Source organism: Rhinopithecus bieti, unplaced genomic scaffold (genome assembly GCF_001698545.2).
Source record: "Rhinopithecus bieti isolate Rb0 unplaced genomic scaffold, ASM169854v2 scaffold_52032, whole genome shotgun sequence".
Lineage (NCBI taxonomy): Eukaryota > Metazoa > Chordata > Mammalia > Primates > Cercopithecidae > Rhinopithecus > Rhinopithecus bieti.
This window is the reverse complement of record NW_016821592.1, coordinates 1,980,246-2,000,735: the sequence shown is the minus strand read 5'-3', so window position 1 is coordinate 2,000,735 and position 20,490 is coordinate 1,980,246. Positions and strand designations below refer to the sequence as shown.

Sequence of the window (20,490 nt, the reverse complement as noted above, 5' to 3'; positions counted from 1 at the left end):
CCCTCGTGCAGCCCTGCGCGGCCAGGACCCCGCCCCCCCAACCGCCTCCCCCCCCCCCCCCCGCCCCGGGGCTCCTGGGGCAGGTGGCTCTGGCTGCATTAGGTTCTGGAATCAAGGGTTCCACTTACTCTCAACACAAATATTTGGAGAGGGGTTGGGAAGATGGGTCTTAGCAGCTCCATTTTACAATAGAGGAAATTAAGTAAATGAACTTACCTAGGGGTCCAGCGGCTCGTAAGTGGGAAAGCCAGGATTCAGTTAAAGCCCAGGCCTGTAAACACCAAAGCACTCCTCCCCACTTGCCACACCGCTGCCACCTCACTTTTACAAGGCTGGGGATGAGAGGCCTGAGGGGGTAATCTCCCTCACTCTGCTCCCGCCCATCCATTCATTCATGAGCAGACACTTGTCAGCCGCTGTAAAAGCACCTGCGGGCCAGTCCTGCTGTTAAAGAGAGCCACCTGCTCCCTACAGTACCCCAGGGAGTTTCCTATATAGTCCAACACCAGTAGTCCTCGATTTATAGAAATTCTACTCACCTGATGGACTGTGACACACTCCCAGAGTCACACAGAGTTCCACAGTCATTGGCACAGTGACTAGTGAGTATTGAGGCACAGAGGAGTTAGATTAACACAACTAGTAAGCAGCGGAGTTAGAATTATAGCCAGGAGTCTGTACTCTCAATATCTTAGCCGGGATAAGAGAGGGAGGTGGTCCCAAGACAGACCTCAAATATACATTAAATATTATGCCTAGGCCGGTGCGGTGGCTCATGCCTGTAATCCCAGAAATTTGGGAGGCCGAAGGGAGGGGGGGGGCAGATCACCTGAGGTCAGGAGTTCAAGACCAGCCTGGCCAACATGGCAAAACCCCATCTCTACTAAAATACACAAAAATTAGCTGGGTGTGGTGGCGGGCACCCCGTAATCCCAGCTACTCCGGAGGCTGAGGCAAGGAGAATTGCTTGAATCTGGGAGGCAGAGGTTGCAGTGAGCTGAGATCATGCCACTGCACTCCAGCCTGGGCGACAGAGTGAGACTCCATCTCAAAAAAATAAAAAAGAATATTATACCTAGGCAGGCATCTACTCCAGCCTCCTTTCTCCATTCCCCTACAACCCCGCATTGCAGGGTATCAACAACTAAAATCTACACTGTAGCTCAGGTCCTGGGCATAGCTTAAGTCCCTCAAATGTAAAGCACTGGCAGGAGGTTTAGAAGGTGGACATGAGGTAGAACCATTTTTTGTGGCATTTCCAGGTGACAAGAAAACTCTGACAGTGCTGGGTGTCCATTTGTCAGCTTTGTGGGTGTTGGGGTGGCTGTGGCAGCAGCAATGGCAGTAGCAAGGACAAGTTTTTCTGACTTTTGAGCCCCTCAACTGCCCAAGAGAGCTTAAAGAATGAAAAATGACAAGCTCAAGCATAATCAGAGGACACAAGCTTCTATGACTGCACCAGAAAACCCTCCTAGCCTCAGGGGTGATGTAAAATCTGCCTTCTCTACTGGGGAAAGATTTGGAAGGAATGATATCAGAGGGTTGGTGATGAGGTCTAGGGGAGTGATATGATATGGGTGAACCTCTTGGAATGGGCAGAGTGTGAGCATATTGGGGTCCCTGAGGAGCCCAATTCCCTACCGTCTGGGCTCCCCAGGTGCAAAGCTTGGTGCTGCAGGTACCAGAATTACAACATAATTGTTTTGAGATGGAGTCTTGCTGTGTCACCCAGGCTGGAGTGCAGTGGCACGATCTTGACTCACTATGACCTCTGCCTCCAGGGCTCAAGCAATTTCCCTGCCTCAGCCTCCCAAGTAGCTGGATTACAGTCGTGTGCCCCCACACCCAGCTAATTTTTGTATTTTTAGTAGAGAAGGGGTTTCACCATATTGGCCAGCCTGGTCTGGAACTCCTCACCTCAAGTGATTCCCCCTCCTCGGCCTTCCAAAGTGCCAGGATTACAGGCGTGATCCACCGTGCCCAGCCTAGAATTACAATATAAATTTAATTTGCAGCCTCATCAGGTCTCTTCTATGAACATTGAGGGCATTGACTGTGAAAGAATGAAGCCCTGGGAATTTGGGTGGATTTGAATGAATTCAAGTGCCACTGCCCTCCTAAATTCTGCTGTGTCTCCACAGGTTTCCCACCACTGTCTGATAAGGCTGGTACAGCCTATACTGAAGAGCATGAAACAGCCACCATGCAAGGAGGTGCTGATTCTCCAAATACCGTATCTCTACCTGTGCCTTCACTCCTAGAACTAGAATCAGATGCTAATGCACTCCAAGAGGATATGGACAAGATCTGATTGAGGGGAGATGCTTTACACGACAAAAGAGCAACAGAAAGCAAGAAATAGGCATGGCAATGAGTCTAAAGATGACATGAAGAAAGTTGAAAGTTGAGGCTGAGCGGGGTGGCTCACGCTTGTAATCTCAGCACTTTAGGAGGCCAAGGCGGGCGGATCATGAAGTCAGGAGATCAAGACCATCCTGGCCAACATGGTGAAACCCCGTCTCTACTAAAAATACAAAAATTAGCTGTGTGTGGTAGCCTGTGCCTGTAATCCCAGCTACTTGGGAGGCTGAAGCAGGAGAATTGCTTGAACCAGGGAGTCAAAGGTTGCAGTGAGCCAAGATCGTGCCACTGCACTCCAGCCTGGCAACAGAGCGAGAAAAAAAAAAAAGAAAAGAAAGTTGATGTACTGTCTCTAGCAGTGGGAGCGCTTAGCCAGTTTGCCCAGTTGGTTTACTATAATCTGAGCTCAGTGGCAGCTCACACTAAATAAAAATGTAATGCCAAGTAATGCAGATAAATAAATCAAAAACACTTAGGGAGTCAGGAATATTGGAGTCGATTCATCTTATGCAACCTAGTCACTTACTCCATAACCATGGCCCCCAAGAAGATCCAAAGGGCCCTCCTTCAGTGGCTTGTATGGAGCCAGTGGCTGGCAATGCAGCTGATGTTCAGAGAGTTGGAAGGAATGATATCAGAGGGTTGATGATGAGGTCTAGGGAAATGATGTGTGTGAACCACTTCAAATGGGCAGAGTGTGCATATTGGGCTCCCTTGTGAATGTTCACCAAAGGCACCCACTTCTAAAGAGGCTTTTGAGAAGCAGTTGAGCAAGAAGACTTCTGTTAGCCTTTTCCCCAGCTATACCAGTGCTTGTTCTAACAAAGAGGCTGTGATAGCAGGAATGGAGGATATGTGTGAGTTTATCCACATGGGCTTCTCAGCAAGGCCTTACTTACTACATAACTCTTTGTGATTATCAATACGGTTATTGACCTGTAGTCAATCCCATAAGTCTAGCTCTTTTAATACTCACAGTGACTTTTAGATCAAAATGTATAATGGTAAAGCAACTAATCAGACACAGATAAAACAATCTTGTATGTATCAATTATTCTTAATTCTTTTTTTTACTAGCAGAGGAAAAATAATAACTATTATTCTTGCTTTTGGAAATTGTAGAGTGGTCCATATTTATGTTTTACCACATCTCTTGTGGCTCTTTCCCTCAAATGTTTCTGCTTTAGTAATTTGTCTTGCTTACTTATAAAATCTTCTTATCAATAGTCCCCACATGCACATTATTATAAAATCATCGCTATGGTCTGAATGTTTGTACCCCATAAAACTCATAAGTTAAAACCTAAACACCAATGTGATGGTATTAGGAGGTGTGGCCTTTGGGTGGTGGAACTGGTGCTCTTATAAAAGAGGCCCCAGAGATCTGCCTTGTCCCTTTCATCATACGAAATACAGCAAGAAGGCCGGGAGTGGTGGCACGTGGCTACAATTCCAGCACTTTGGGAGGCCGAGGTGGGTGGATCACTTGATGCCAGGGGCAAAACCCTGTCTCTACTAAAATACAAAAATTAGCTGGGCTTGGTGGTGCATGCCTGTAGTTCCAGCTACTCCAGAGGCTATTGCAGGAGCATTGCTTGAACCTGGGAGGCGTTGTAGTGAGCTGAGATCATGCCACTGTACTTCAGCCTGGGTGACAGAGCAAGACTCTGTCTAAAAGAAAAGAAAGAAAGAAAGAAAGAAGAAAGAAGAGAGAGGGAGAGAGAGAGAGAGAGAGAGAGGGGAGGAGGGAGGGAGGAGGAAGGAAGGAAGGAAGGAAGGAAGGAAAGGAAGAAGGAAGGAAGGAAGGAAGGGAAAGAAAAAAAGAAAAAAAAAAGTCAAGCCCAGAGTCATCAAGGGCTTACAAGACACTATATTTCTTGGACCCTGGTTGCCACTCTAAGCTTGTCTCTTGTTTCTCTGCCCCTCTTTCATTCTCCTCTAGTTACATTGTCCTCCTTGTGATTTTTCAAGAATGCCAGGTATACTACTGTCTCAGTGCCTTTGTACTTGCTCTTCCTTTTGCCTGGAAACTTGTCCTTCAGATACCTGCAAAACTCACAGATCTTGTTGAAACATCACTTGCCCATGAAGCCCCCTGACTACACTATTTAAGTTCCAATCATTACTCTCACCCTGTCGTCACTCCCTATCCCCCTCATTCTGTTCTATTTCCCCTCCATGACACTTATAGCCTTTTATTATATAATACAACTTACTGATTCACTGTCTTTGTTGTCTCCTTCCTCGAACATGTAAGGTCACATGGACAGGGATGACTGTTTTATTCACTAATTATTTCATTGTCTGGAATAGATCTGGGCCAAAACTGGGCTGCTGCCTGTTTTTGTAAATAATGCTTTATTAGTGCACAACCACATTCATTCATTTATATATTGTCTATGGCTGCTTTGACACTAAAATGAGTTGTGTTGAGTCATTGTGACAGAAACTGCATGACCAGTAAAATTGAAAATGTTTACTATCTGATCCCTCACAAAAAATGTTTGCTGATCCTTGTTCTAGAATGATGACTGGCCATGGAGGAGGAGTGGAACTGGCAAGGACACTGAGAGGCAGAAGCTAATAGGGAAACAAGGAGACGTGGAATCCTACAAGCCAAGTGAAAAAATACCTTTTTCTGGGAGGAAAGCGTAATCCACTATGTGAAATGCTGCTTAACAAACGCTTGTTGAATGAATACTGGGAGACAGATGAAGGCCCCAGTGTTCCTCTCCCTGATGCTATTCCTCTTCCTCTTCTCAGCAGAGATAATCACTCATTTAAGTTATTCACATTTGTGACTTAAAGGGTATTACCTCTGTATGCATTTGTTTTAAAAAATAAAATCTTTCTATGTTTTAAACTTGGTTTTTGTATTTTTTTTCTGAAAGAGGTAAAATACACATACCATAAAATTCACCATTTTAACATTTTTGTTTTTTGAGACAGAGTTTTGCTATTGCAGAGTTTGCTATTGTCACTCAGGCTGGAGTGTGGTGGCACAATCTCTGGAGTTTCACCCCAGAAAGAAACCTCATATCCATTAAGTAATTCTTATGTATTTTAAGACTTATTTACTTTACCATGGTCAGCCTGGGGATCAAAAATAATCATAATAAATGAAATTAAAATTAAAAAAGGTATTTACTTAATACACATAGCTCTAATTCATAAATCTCGGCTCACTCCAACCTCCACTTCCTAGGTTCAAGCAATTCTCCTGCCTCGACCTCCCAAGTAGCTGGGATTACAGGTGCCCACCACCACGCCTGGTTAATTTTTCATATTTTTAGTAGAGATGGGGTTTCACCATACTGGGCAGGCTGGTCTCGAATACTCCTGACCTCAGGTGATTGGCCCACCTCAGCCTCCCAAAGTGCTGAGATTATAGGTGTGAGCCACCACACCCAGCCTAGCCCTTTTAAAGCATATGATTCAGGGGGACTTAGTACATTCACAATATTGTGCAACCATAACCACTATGTAGTTTCAAAACATTTCATCACCCCAGAAAGAAACCTCATATCCATTAAGTAATTCTTATGTGTTTTAAGACTTATTTACTTTACCATGGTCAAACTGGGGATCAAAAATAATCATAATAAATAAAATTAAAATTAAAAAAGGTATTTACTTAACACACATAGCCCTAGTTCATTTATTTTAACTGCTGAATATTTATTTCTATTAATATTTCAAAATTTTCTTATCCATTCTTCTCAGTTTTGTTTTTAAGTTTCTTACTATTTACAAACAATGCTGCAATGAAGATTTCCCTTCATGTTGCCTTATGCAAATAAGGAAGAGTTTCTCTTAGATATATGCCCAGGAATGTAATTGCTGGATTGTGAAGTACATGCACAAATAACTTTACCAAATTTATTTCCAAAATGTACAGGAGTATACTTCTATTTCTTCTCTCTTATCCTTTGTCTCATTGTTATCATAGATTTACTTCTATATATAAGCCCCAAAATACATTGTTATTACTTTTGCTTTGAATAGATAATTATCTTTTAAAGAGATTTTAAAGACAGATTTTTTTTTAGACAGAGTTTCACTCTGTTACCCAGGCTGGAGTGTGGAGTGCACTGGCACGGCAATCTTGGCTTACTGCAAACTCCAACCCCTGGGCTCAAGTGATTCTCTTGCCTGAGCCTCCTGAGTAGCTGGGATTACAGGTGCCCACCACCACACCTGTCCAATTTTTGTATTTTTAGTAGAGACAGGATTTCACCATGTTAGTCAGGCTGGTCTCAAACTCCTGACCTCAGATGATCCACCGGCCTCGGCCTCCCAGAGTGCTGAGATTACAGGCATGAGTCACCACGCCTGGCCATGGGGAAATATGTTTTATATATACCCACACATTTGCCATTTTTGGTGCTCTTCATTCCTCTGTGTAGACCCAGATTTCCATCTGGCATCATTTTCCTTCTGTCTAAAGAACTTCTAGTATTTCCATAGTACATATCTGTTGGAAATTATTTTTTTCAGGCTTTATTTGACAGAAAAAGTATTTATCTTCTTTTCTGAGAGATATTTTTGCCTGATATCAAATTCTAGGTTGACAAAGATTTTCTTTCAGTGTTTCAAAGATATTACTCCATTGCCTTCTATCTTGCATAGTTTCTGATGAGAAGTCTGTTGTATTTCTTACGTGTTTCTTTATATGTAACATCTTTTTCTTTAGCTGCCTCAAAGATTCCTCTTTGTCACTGGTGTTCAGCAATTGCATTAGGACGTGTTTTGATGCCATTTCATTATGTTTATTCAGCTTGGGGTTTGTTGACCTTCTTGAATCTGCAGATTTATAGTTATTTGAATTTGAACAATTTCAGTCATCATTATTTCCATTTTTTTCTGTACCTCTTTCCTTTTCCTGATATTCCAATTACATGTAAATTTGCTTGATATTGTCCCATAAGTTACTGAAGCTCTGCTTATGTTTTTCTGTAGTCTTTTTTTCCTGTGTTCATTTAGAATAGTTTCTATTGCTATGCCTTCAAGTTCCCTGGTGTTTTCTTCCTCTCCATCTAATCTACTGTTCTGGGAAACCTACCCAATGCCCTGGGTATTAGTCTCTCCACTTTGACTGGTGGGAACATGAACTATTTCCACCTCCGGATGAAGTCCAGGAAAATTCTTTGACTCACTGCTTTCCAGCAAGTCTTTCCTTGTCTTGATGGAAATTTACACTGTCTTTGTAAAGTTTTATTCCATGCATATGGATATCTGCACTCAGTTAAAGATTAGAAAGATTCCCTCTGCAGATCTTTGAGGTTCTTGCTATGTTAAATTTTTAACATACAGTGCTCTTTTCCCCAGCAATCTGCTCTGAAAATCTAGCCTCTTCAGCCTGCCTGACTCCCAATATCCAACTCCAATTTTATGAGACTTTTGTATGAGGTTCCCTTTCCCTGTGCTGCAGCTTGGAAACTGCCTACAGGTAGCACGCTCAGGAAGGTGTAGGGATCAACTCACTTGTTTACTCCTTCTCAGAGATCCCAGTATTACTCTGACTGTTGTTCAATTTTCCTAATTACTACATTTTTTCTCATTATCTATTTATTTGCCATTTGGATGTCCTCTTCTATAAATTACCTGTCTATATCCTTTACACTGTTTTTTTTTTTAAGAGACAAGGTCTTTGTTGCCCAGGCTGGAGTACAGTGACACAATCATGGCTCACTGCAGCCTCAACCTCCTGGGCACATGCAATTCTCCTGCCTCAGTTTCCTGAGTAGCTGGTACTATAGGCACACACCACCACGCCTGGTTAATTTTTTCTTTGGTAGAGATGAGGTCTTGCTATGTTTCTCCAGCTAGTCTTGAGCTCCTGGCCTTAAGTGATTCTCCCTCCTCAGCCTCCCAAAGCACTGAGATTACAGGCATAAGCCACAGCACCTGGCTACATTTTTTTTTTTTTCCTACTAGGCTGTATTTTATTTCATCTATTGATATTAGTTGTTCTTTATATACTCTAGATATTAGCTTTTTATTTAGTATTTTCTCCCCTCTCTCCCTCCCCTCCTTCCTTTCTGTCTCTCTTTCTCTCTTCCTTCCTTCCTTCCTCTTTCCCTCCCTCCCTTCCTCCCTCCCTCCCTCTCTCTCTTCTTTCTTTCTTTCTTTCTTTCTTTCTTTCTTTCTTTCTTTCTTTCTTTCTTTCTCTCTCTCTCTCTCTTTCCTTCCTTCCTTCCTCCCTTCTTTTCTTTTCTTTTCTCTCCTTCCTTTCTTCCTTCCTTCCTTCCTTCCTTCCTTCCTTTCCTCCTTCCTTTTTTTTTTTTTGACAAAGTCTCGCTCTGTTGCCCAGGCTGGAGTGCAGTGGCATGATCTCAGCTCACTGCAACTTCTGCCTCCGGGGTTTAAACCATTTTCCTGCCTCAGTCTCCCCAGTAACTAGAATTACAGGTGCGCACCACCACACCCTGCTAATTTTTGCATTTTTAGTAGAGATGAGGTTTCCCCATGTTGGCCAGGCTGGTCTTGAACTCCTGACCTCAAGTGATCTGCCTGCCTCAGCCTCTCAAAGTGCTGGGATACAGGCATCAGCCACCTCGCCCAGCCAGTATTCTTTCTTTCTAGAACATTTTCTGTCTTCTCTTGTTAGTTCCACATGACTACTTGAGTCTCTGCGGTAGAAAAAGTCTTGATGGGCCAGGCATCATGGCTCATGTCTGTAATCCCAACACTTTGGGAGGCCAAAGCAACTGGATCACCTGAGGTCAGGAGTTCAAGACCATCCTGGCCAATATGGGGGAAACCCTGCCTCTACTAAAAATACAAAACCTAGCCGGGCGTGGTGGTGCGTGCCTGTAATCCCAGCTACTCAGGAGGTTGAGGCAGGATAATTGTTTGAACCTGAGAGGTGGAGGTTGCAGTGAGCCGAGATTGTGCCACTGCACCCCATCCTGGGTGACACGGTGAGACTTTGTCTCAAAAAACAAAAAAAAGAGAGAAGAAAAAGAAAAAGTCTTTATGGTAAAATAACACAATCTCTTACCTTTAGCTTTGAATTAAAGATCATATTAAGTAGAAATATAAGGTCCCTTGAGAAGGGGCCTTCCTAAGGCCTACTGCAATGGCATACATGGAGCAGATGAGCAATGCATTTTTCTTGAACCAAATTAGAATGGAATTTATTGCAGAGTTGGAATTAACTCTCCCCCAACATTAAGTCTGAGATAGCCACCCCAAGTGTTTTGATCCATAGTAAGAAAGGAGTTATATTATGACGAAAGTACAGAAAATTGTGCATCATTTGGAGGCCTGTGTCATCTATGGCCAAACACAGCTCTAGGTATGTATCTGATAGTATCTGTATACCCTCTTACGTGAACCTAGAGCACAAAATAAGTTAAAACTCCAGTGCAATGTATTAATAATAGAGTCCCTTTGAGACAGCTAAAATACCCTTTCTTGAAAAAGTTAACAAACTTTTATTTGTGCTCAAAAATTTCTGATGTTACCATTATTATTAAATTGTATTATTATTTTGTTTTGTTTTATTTAGATTTCAATATTGTTTAATTATCATTATTTGATTATTTGATTGAGTTATTTAATTATTTAAACTTAATTATTATTAAGGAAAATAAATCTAGGCCTGCTGAATTGACTGGAATCAACCCTAGCAATATGATTCATACTTCAACTTTGCTCCGAGGGGGGTGCCTGCTAAGCACTCTTTGAATTTTTCATCCATTTCCTGGTTCTGAGTTTCACTGAACAAGTTTTTCCAATCACCAACTTCACCTACAACACACAAAAAAACAGTAGACCCAGATATCTGTTAGAATATTTCTTCATGCTTTTACCATTTTCAGTGCAATATTTCACTCTGATATGTTAAAATGGACACATGGAAAAAGTTTTACACTCTTTGTTTAGTTTTTTCAGATGGTGTCTTGCTCTGTTGCCCAGGCTGGAGCGCCCTGGTGCGATCTCGGCTCACTGCAACCTCTGCCTTCTGGGTTCAAGCAATTCTCCCTGCCTTAGCCTACTAAGTAGCTGGGATTACAGGCACCCGCCACCACACCCGGCTAATTTTGTATTTTTAGTAGAGATGGGGTTTTGCTATGTTGGCCAGGCTTGTCTCGAACTCCTGGCCCCAGGTGATCCGCCCGCCTCGGCCTCCCAAAGTGCTGGCATTACAGGCGTGAGCTACTGCGCCCAGTCAAAAGTTTTACACTCTTAAAACCTAACGTGATTTCTGTGGTAAAGTTAACAATATCCATTGGGACTCCACCATCTGCGGTGTGGGAGGTGACATGTTTTCTTTACATCACTAGGGGGAGCCCATCAGCCTCAATGATCCCTTAACCTTACTCCTCTCCAAACACCTAGAACTTAAAATTCCACTTTTTGAGAAATGATATTTTCTCTCTAAAGTCTCTTAAAGACTTTAAATACCCTTTGAAAGTTAACATTTTATAGCAAGTTTTCGTTAAGACCTCAGATACTGATAATTTTGCAAAAATGTATTATTTTGCCTGAGTTTGGGATGTTTGTTCTTATTGGCTGTTACCAGTAAAGAAAGTTACTTTTTTCTTAATGATCTTTTGATCATTTAGGTTGAAGTTGTAAGTTCCATATTTCACTATGTTGGCTAGGCTGGTCTTGAACTCCTGACCTCATGATCCACCCACCTCGGCCTCCCAAAGTGCTGGGATTACAGGCATGAGCCACTGTGCCCAGCCTCAGAACTTCAGTGTTTTTTACAATAAAATTTAAGCCCAACAAAATGTTTAATATATGATAGATGCCTGCTGTTAGCTGTTGTTGTCCTTGCTGGTATATGTGCTACCTCTACATCTCATTATTTCATCATATACTCAATGAAAAATTACACTGGCAATCCTTAAGCTATATTATCACACATTTCCACAAGAACTTAGAATACTTTAATGAAATATAGTAAATATCATCCATGTCAGAGAGAGCTAATTGCCTCTCCCATAGTCATTTTCTTCCTCTTCCTTATTGACAAAACCCTGATTTTAACTGTGTAGTAATATGCCTGGCTTAAAAAAGTCACATTTCCCAGCCACCACTGCAAGGAAAGTGGCCAATGAAATGTAAGAAGTCATTGGCCAGGCATGGTGGCTCACACCTGTAATCCCAGCACATTGGGAGGCCGAGATGGGTGGATCACCTGAGGTCAGGAGTTCGAGACCAGCCTGCCCAACATGGTGAAACGCCATCTCTACTAAAAATACAATAATTATCTGGGCATGGTAATGGGTGGCTATAATCCCAGCTACTCAGGAGGCTGAGGCAGGAGAATCAATTGAACCCGGGAGGCGGAGGTTGCCATGAGCTGAGGTTGCGCTACTACACTTCAGCCTGGGTGACAGAGCAAGACTCTGTCTCAGAAAAAAAAGAAAAAGAGAGAGAGAAAGAAAGGAGTCATTGGCCAGGTGCGGTGGCTCACACCTGTAATCCAGCACTTTGGGAGAGGAGTTTGAGACCAGCCTGGCCAATATGGCAAAACCCTGTCTCTACTAAAAATACAAAAAAATTAGCCAGGCATGACAGTGCACACAAGAATCTCATGAACCCAGGAGGCAGATGTTGTAGTGAGCCAAGATTGTGCCACTGCATTCCAGCCTGGGCAACACAGCAAGATTCTGTCTCAAAAAAAAAAAAAAAAGTCACTGATGGGGCTTCCAGAAAAGTTATTTAAAGGGGGCTTGCTCAACTAATATGATTCTACCTCTTGCCCACTCACTTTCTCCTATCTGAATTTGAACATAATAGTTGAACTTCAGCTGCTATCTTGTTTTCAGAAGGTCATCATCAGAAAGGACTCTCAACCACAGAAAGGATCCTAAAAGACGGTATGGGGCAGCCAGGCACGGTGGCTCATGCCTGTAATCCAGCACTTTGGGAGGCCAAGGCAGGCGAATCACAAGGTCAGATCAAGACCATCCTGGCCAACATGGTAAAATCCCGTTTTTACTAAAAATACAAAAAAAAAATTAACTGGGTGTGGTGGCGGGCGCCTGTTAGTGCCAGCTACTCGGGAGGCTGAGGTAGGAGAATCGCTTGAATCCGGGAGGCGGAGGTCACAGTTAGCCAAGATCGAGCCACTGCACTCCAGCCTGGGCGACAGAGCGAGACTCCATCTCAAAACAAAGAAATAAATAAAAAAAGATGGTATGGGGCTGCCAGTTACAGCTCTGGAGAGCCTGTGCCCAGACCTCTTATTGAGGCAGAGAAAAATAAAACCCTATCCTACTTAAGATAAAGTTATTTGGATTACCTGTTGTGTGCATAGTCAGTCCCTAACTGATACAATCTCAGAAACCAGTGCAACTTTACCTTTGCAGAAAAGGAATGGGCCGACAGCACCGTGTGTGTCCTGAGACTTTGCACGCACTGCTTGGAAGGTGCTCTGGACTGAGATAGTTTGAATTTGCTCCCCAGTTAGAAAGAATCCCAAGAACTCAGCAATCTGTTTTATTCCAACAGCCAGATTCTGTAAAAAAAAAAAAAATTCTTAAAGATAAACTTCTGGCCAGCCGCGGTGGCTCAAGCCTGTAATGCCAACACTTTGGGAGGCCGAGACGGGTGGATCACGAGGTCAGGAGATTGAGACCATCCTGGCTAACACGGTGAAACCCCGTCTCTACTAAAAAATACAAAAAACTAGCCGGGCGAGGTGGCGGGCGCCTGTAGTCCCAGCTACTCGGGAGGCTGAGGCAGGAGAATGACATAAACCCGGGAGGTGGAGCTTGCAGTGAGCTGAGATCCGGCCACTGCACTCCAGCCCGGGCGACAGAGCGAGACTCGGTCTCAAAAAAAAAAAAAAAGATAAACTTCTTCCTATGGGAATTGTTCTCTGCGCTAAGACAGACTTTTTAGTCATCGGAGTTATTAAGCCTAACTCCCTAGTTCATCTTATACCCCCCCTTTAAACTTTGAGTACTTTCTTCTTCTTATATCAATATTGAGATATCTCTGTAAGATACTCTGTATTGATTATACTTTGTAGTTTCAACTTATGACTCTTGTTGAACTTACCAGATAATAGTTTTTAGCATGTAAATAATGACAGTAACATTAATTCACAGGTTATAATTTTATCTAGGATGATATCATTGCATTAAAAAGCACCAACCTAGACCAGCTGAGGAAATTAATGTATTCCTATGTGCTCATTTGAATTCTTTTTTTCTGAATTCTATTTATAGTTAATGTTTAATTCCATTAAGAAAGTCTAATTTTAGAATCATAAAACTTGAAGAAATTTTCTTTTTTTTTAGAAAGAGTCTTGCTCTGCTGCCCAGGCTAGAGCGGTGCAAGGGCACCATCATGGTTCACTGCAGCCTCGACTTCCCGGGCTCCAGCAATCCTCACACCTCAGCCTTCTGAATAGCTGGAACAACAGGTGTGTGCGACCACGTCTGGCTAATTCTTGTATTTTTGTAGAGACAGGGTTTCGCCATGTTGCCCAGGCTGCTCTCAGAGTCTTTAATAGACCAGTGCACAATGTGAATCTCCAAGAGAGCGGGCTATAGAATACAGCAGTTCCTAAATCTATTTAAATAACCTCCTCCCAAACCTCAAGAAATAATTTTTAACAGCTGTGGCAACACTCGTATTCTATGGTGCACAAGTTTCAGAAACATTATTCTAAACTAGAATTAATTTGTTCTTTCATATTATAAACATGCATCCTATAAACAGAAAGGGTAGATTAAATTACATTTTTTTTTTTTTTTTTTTTTGAGACCGAGTTTCTCTCTTGTTGCCCAGGGTGGAGCACAGTGGCACGATCTTGGCTCACTGCAACCTCCACCTCCAGGGTTCCAGCAATTCTCCTGCCTCAGCCTCCTGAGTAGCTGGAATTACAGGTGCATGCCACCATATCAGGCTAATTTTTGTATTTTTAGTAGAAACAGGGTTTCACCATGTTGGCCAGGCTGGTCTCGAACTCCTGACGTCAGGTGATTCACCCACCTTGGCCTCCCAAAGTGCTGGGATTACAGGCGTGAGCCACTGTGCCTGGCCTAAACCATACATTTTTGTTTGTTTGTTTTTTGTTTTGTTTTGTTTTTTGTTTTTGAGACAGAGTCTTGCTCCATGGCCCAGGCTGGAGTGCAATGGTGCAATATCAGCTCACTGAAACCTGTACCTCCTGGGTTCAAGTGAGTCTCCTGCCTCAGCCTCCTGAGTAGTTGGGATTACAGGCGTGCACCACCACACCCAGCTAAGTTTTGTATTTTCAGTAGAGACGGGGTTTCACTGTATTGGTCAGGCTTGTCTCAAACTCCCGACCTCAGGTGATCCATCTGCCTCGGCCTCTCAAAGTGTTGGGATTACAGGCGTGAGCCACCACGCCTGGCCTAAACCACATTTTCTTTGTATAAGAATGTAATGGAAGACTGGTATTAGAAACTCAATTAAGTTAAGGAGCACTTGATACTCCCTTCTCTTTAACATGCTTTCTCCACAGGACTCTGCTTTCCTTTCTACCTCATAGGCCTTCCCTCTTCCTGGTCTCTTTTGCTGATTCCTCCTTTTTTCCCCAAACTCTTTAAATTGGTGGGCTCCGAGACTCAGTTCTTGGTCATCTTCTCCATCTATATACCCAGGTATATATTTCCACGGCTTTAAAGCACATCCAGGTGTCAGCGATGCCCAAACTTTATCTACAGCCCAGAACTCTCTGCACTTGCAAGGCTTGTATGCCCAACTGCCTACTTGACCTCTCAATTAGGATAACTAATAAATATCTCACATTTAATGTGTCCAAAACCAAACCTCTGATCTCCCTGACAGTCATTCACCTGCTGCCATCTCCTACTCAATTGATGGCAACTCAGCCCTCAATATTATTGGCTAGGCCAATAAAATTGGAGGCTTACTTGACTTCTCTCCTTCTCTTGCCACTCTCCCCTCCATCCAATTCAGCAGCAAATACTGTTGGCCCTCCCTTCAACATATATCCAGAATGCAACCTCTTCTCATGTCCCGCATGGCCCCTTCTTGGCCTGAGCCACCATCTTCCTTTGCCTGGACTATTGCAGTGCCCTCTTTACAGCCCTCCCAGCATTTGCTTTGCCCCAGTTCATTCCCACTAGCCAAAATGATCTTGTTAAAAACACATCTGCTCCAATCACTCCTCTGTTCAGATCCCACAATGGCTTCCCACTTTCCTCAAAGTGAAAGCCAGAGTCAACGGCTTGCCATTCTATCCCTTATATTCCATCCTACCTCCTTGACTCTGTCCTCATTGGCTGTTCAGCCCTGGTTTATTTTTGCTGACCCAGGCACATCTGCTGTCTCTTAATCTCACCAGGTCTATCCCAGCTTTTGCTCCAGTTGATTCCCTCTGCCAGAAATGCTCTTCTCCAATTACCTACTTGGCTCACTCCCCCACTTCCTTCAGATCTTTGCTCAAATCACATCCTCTCAATAAATTCTCTCCTAACCTTCCTGTTCCTTTTTTTTTGTTTTGTGATACAGGATCTCACTCTGTCACCCAGGCTGGAGTGTGGTAGTCTAATCATGGCTCACTGCAGCCTCCACCTCCTAGGCTCAAGTGATCCTCCTGTCTCAGCTTCCTGAGTAGCTGGTACTACAGGTGCATGCCTAATTTTTAAAAATGTGCCCAGGGTGGTCTCGAACTCCTGGTCTGAAGTGATCCCCCTGCCTCGGCCTCCCAAAGTGGTGGGATTGTAGGTATGAGCCACCATACCAGCCTGAGCACCATATTTTACACTGGAATGTGTCCAATCCTTCCCCATGCCTTGTACCCCAGTATTTTTAATTTTCCTTCACTAGCTATGCTGTTTCTTTTTTTCTCACATACTATATACATTTTAAAAATTATTGTGTTTATTATGTATCATTCTTTCTTTCCACCTTCTCCAACTGGCATGTAAGTTACTACAGGGCAGTGATCTTTGGTCTGTTCATTGATGTATCACCAGGGCCTAATTGGTGAGCAATCACTTTCTAGACACTTGTTACATCAATAAACAATTTTTAAAAAATAACTTGACTGGAAAAATTTTCACAATAAAATTTATGTTCAATTAAATCTACTGAGACCTACCTATTTGTTGTTGTTGTTTTTTTTATTACGAATTTGAGCTATCCATCATAAAGGGAAAATAAAGCAGTCACTTTTAGTAATAAGTTGCTAAGCATTATTTTATTTCTGTTAAATAAACATGTATGCATGGTTTGAGTTTTCTTTTCTAGCACTGTACCATATATCTGGAATATTTTAAAAAATTGAACACCATATTTGTTCACACAATCAGACATTATAAGTAAGTGCTCTATGTTGTAGTTTACAAGAAATTTTGCTCTAAAATATCAATAATAATCTCACCTCTTTCAGGTCTTCATACAATACGAACTTAACATTGTCGCCATCAAGATGTTTGTTCCAACTGATTGCAAAATCAAAATAGCTTCCCCAAGAAACTAAAAACACAGTGGGGAAGACTTTAAGAAATGTTGAATAATAGAGGTTAAAATGATAGTTAATTTATGCTATAAAATATAAACTATACATATGTGTATATGCTCAAGATATGTTTATGTTATTATAAATGCCTACCACCAAAAGGTGACAGAAATCAGTCCCATTGTCTAAATTTCTATTTATTTTCTTATCTTTTCGAACGTTTTTCATAAATAACACAAAATTAAGCAAATTACAAAATGATTTATAAAAACTACAAGACATTCATGAATATTTAGGTGGATAAAAAAAATCAGAAATAGTGAATGACACATGAAACCCTACAGAGATAATGCCAGAAAGAAATGATGAAAAAGACATTTTCTAGGCCGTCATTGTTCAATAAAAATGTAATGCTAGCCATATATGTAATTTTAGAAAAACAAATGACATTAATTTTAATGTTTTACTCCACTTAACCCAATTTATCAAAAATTTTATTCCATCATGTAATCAACAAAAATTTATGAGTGAAGCATTACATTCTTTTTTTTTTTTTTTTTTGATAAGGAGTCTTGCTCTGTCGCCCAGGCTGGAGTGCAGTGGCTGGATCTCAGCTCACTGCAAGCTCCGCCTCGCGGGTTTATGCCATTCTCCTGCCTCAGCCTCCTGAGTAGCTGGGACTACAGGCGCCCGCCACCTTGCCCGGCTAGTTTTTTGTATTTTTTTAGTAGAGACAGGGGTTTCACCGTGTTAGCCAGGATGGTCTTGATCTCCTGACCTTGTGATCCGCCCGTCTCGGCTCCCACTGTGCTGGGATTATAGGCTTGAGCCACTGCGCCCGGCCGCTTTACATTCTTTTAATATTCTAAATCTTCAAAAGCCATTGAGTATGAGACATATACTGAGAATCTCAATTTGGATGCTAAATTTTTATTGAAAATACTTGATGTATGTTTAGATTTAATAAAACTTACAGTTTAAAAAGTATATTTACATACCCAACTTATTACACTTACTTAAAAGTTTTCCAGTAGGCCAGGCATGGTGGGTCACGCCTGTAATCCCAGCTCTTTGGGAGGTCAAGGCGGGTGGATTGCCTGAGCTCTGGAGTTGGAGACTAGCCTGGGCGACATGATGAAACGCTGTCTCTACTAAAATACAAAAAATTAGCTGGGCTTGGCGGCCTGCACCTGTAATCCCAGCTACTCGGGAGGCTGAGGCAGGAGAATTGCTTGAACCTGGGAGGCAGAGGTTGCAGTGAGCCGAGATTGTGCCACTGCACTCTAGCCTGAGCAATAGAGTGAGACTCCATGTCCAAAAAAAAAAAAAAAAAAAAGTTTTCCAGTAACTGAATTGTATATCCATTAAAATTTTGAATTAATTCAAATTTTTTAAAATGAAAAATTTAGTTATTTAGCACCAGTCCCATTTCAAGTCCTCAGTTGTCACATATGGTTAGTGGCTACCACATTGGACAGTGCGGATGTAGACACGGATCAGCTGTGCTGTTTACTAGCTGTGTGACTTTGAGCAACTCCTAAAACTCCTTGTACCTTAGATTCCTCATCTGTAAAATGGGGCATTATGAGATTTAAATGAATTAACACATGTCAAATGCTAAAAACAGTGCCTGCTTCACTATAACACTCAATAGCCTTTTCTTTTTTTTTTTTTGAGATGGAGTCTTGCTGTGTCACCCAGGCTGGAGTGCAGTGGTGCAATATCGGCTCACTGCAACTTCTGCCTCCTGGGTTCAAGCAATTCTCCCGTCTCAAGTCTCCTGAGTAGCTGGAACTACAGGCACACGCCACCATGCCTGGCTAACTTTTGTATTTTTGGTAGAGATAGGGTTTCACCATATTGGTCAGGCTGGTCTTGAACTCCTGACCTCAGGTGATCCACCTGCCTCGGCCTCCCAAAGTGCTGGGATTACTGGTGTGAGCCACCCCACCCGGCTTCAATAGCCATTACTATTATTATCATTACTATTATTCATAATATAATTATTACCACGATCATTGTTATCATGAAGCCCTTGCTTTGAGCCAGGCAGTTTCTATGTGTTTTATTTGCTGTCACAAATACTGTAAGTTGTCCACACAACATCCAATACATCCTCTTTTTTGTTGCTAACCAAACCCTGATTATTTGGGTCTAAGCTGATCATGACAATTCTGTTTCTTGATTTCCTGCCTTCCTCAGAGCTGTAAGTGGCCACATGAAATGGTTCCGCCCAGTGAGACACAAGCAAGAGTCTGCTGGAAGGTTTCTGGCAAAACTATTGCTGTGTGGAGCTAAGGAACACATTTGGCTACTGCTATCCTTCCTCCTTTTTCATGACTGAAAGGTGATGATTGGAAGGATAGTAGCCAATTTCAGGGTCTACTGCAAAAAGTGTGAGAGAGAGGCCAAGGGAATATCAGAGGTGCAGGCCAGTGATCCCAGGAACCAGCCACCTACCTTCAGACTTCCTGTTAAATGAGAAAAACAAATCTCTCCAAGGATGGACAGGGAAACAGAGACTCCCTAAAATAGATTGTCCCACTGATGACAAGTTTCTCATCGTCATTTGCAACAACATGGAGGGAGGACATTATGTTAACCAAAATAAGCTAGACACAAAAAGAAAAATACGGAGCCTGGGAAATAGTGAGGCTCCATCTCTACAAAAAGAAAAAAAAAATCAGCTGGTCATGGTGGTACGTGCCTGTCATCCCAGCTACTTAGGAGGCTGAGGACCACGTGAGCCCAGGAGGTCAAGGCTGCAGTGAGCCGTGCTGCTGCACTCCAGCCTAGGTGACAGAGTGAAACCTTGTCTCAAAAAAAAAAAAAAAAAAAAGAAAAGAAAAGAAAAGAAAAGAAAAAAAGAGAAGAAGAAGAATACACCGTGATCTCACTTGTATGTGGAATCTTTACAAAGTCAGATACATAATAGAGAGTAGGATGGTGGTTACAGGGGTGGAGAAGGGCAGGAAATGGGAAGACATAAGTCAAAAGGTACAAACTTGTTACGTAGTTATGAATTATTCAGTTATGAGTATCTTGAGATCTAATGTACAGCATGAGGATGACAGTTAATGACAGTTAATGATTTTATACCATATAATATTTGTTAAAAGAGTAGATTTTAGGTGTTCTTACTAAACACAAAAAAGGTAATTGTGTGACATGATGGAGATGTTAATTTGCTTGATTGTATTAATCATTTCATTATGTATGTGGTGAAATATCATGTTGTACACCTTAAATATATACAACAAAAATAATTTTAAAAAGCAGTCCTCTTAGAGTGAACTGACAACAGCTTCTCCTCTAGGGTCATTGGGCTTTAATATCCCGTTTATTACACTGTAGAGACTCAAAGAAGCCACTAATAAAAGGAATCAGTTACTGGTCTCTGGCCACTATACTCATGGGTATAGAGTCACTGCCACTTATAAGCATTGGCAAGTGATTTAACTTTTTTTTCTGAGATGGAGTTTCACTCTTGTTGCCCAGGCTGGAGTGCAATGGTGCCTTATCTGCTCACTGCAACCTCTGCCTCCTGGATTCAAATGGTTCTCCTGCATCAGCCTCCCAAGTAGCTGAAATTACAGGCATTAGCCACTCCGCCTGGCTAATTTTGTATTTTTATTTCTTTATTTTTTATTTTATCTTATTTTATTTTATTTTATTTTATTTTATTTTATTTTAAGATAGGGTCT

The 20,490-nt window shown here is 42.1% G+C and overlaps 1 protein-coding gene and 1 long non-coding RNA gene across 2 annotated transcripts in view; one reads left to right on the top strand and one right to left on the bottom strand.

Annotated features, from left to right (window-relative positions):
- The window catches only part of LOC108520877 (uncharacterized), a 6,505-nt gene extending 1,476 nt beyond the window's left edge, over window positions 1-5,029 (top strand). The window contains exons 2-3 of the long non-coding RNA XR_001883047.1: window positions 2,142-2,213; window positions 4,885-5,029. This is a non-coding gene — a long non-coding RNA (uncharacterized LOC108520877). The remainder of the gene's footprint in view (window positions 1-2,141; window positions 2,214-4,884) is intronic.
- A 4,962-nt stretch (window positions 5,030-9,991) lies between these two features.
- SULT6B1 (sulfotransferase family 6B member 1) overlaps window positions 9,992-20,490 on the bottom strand; it is a 21,410-nt gene continuing 10,911 nt past the window's right edge. The window contains 3 exon segments of the mRNA XM_017860419.1: window positions 9,992-10,116; window positions 12,685-12,841; window positions 16,709-16,803. Of these exon segments, the coding sequence (XP_017715908.1) occupies window positions 9,992-10,116; window positions 12,685-12,841; window positions 16,709-16,803 (377 nt within the window).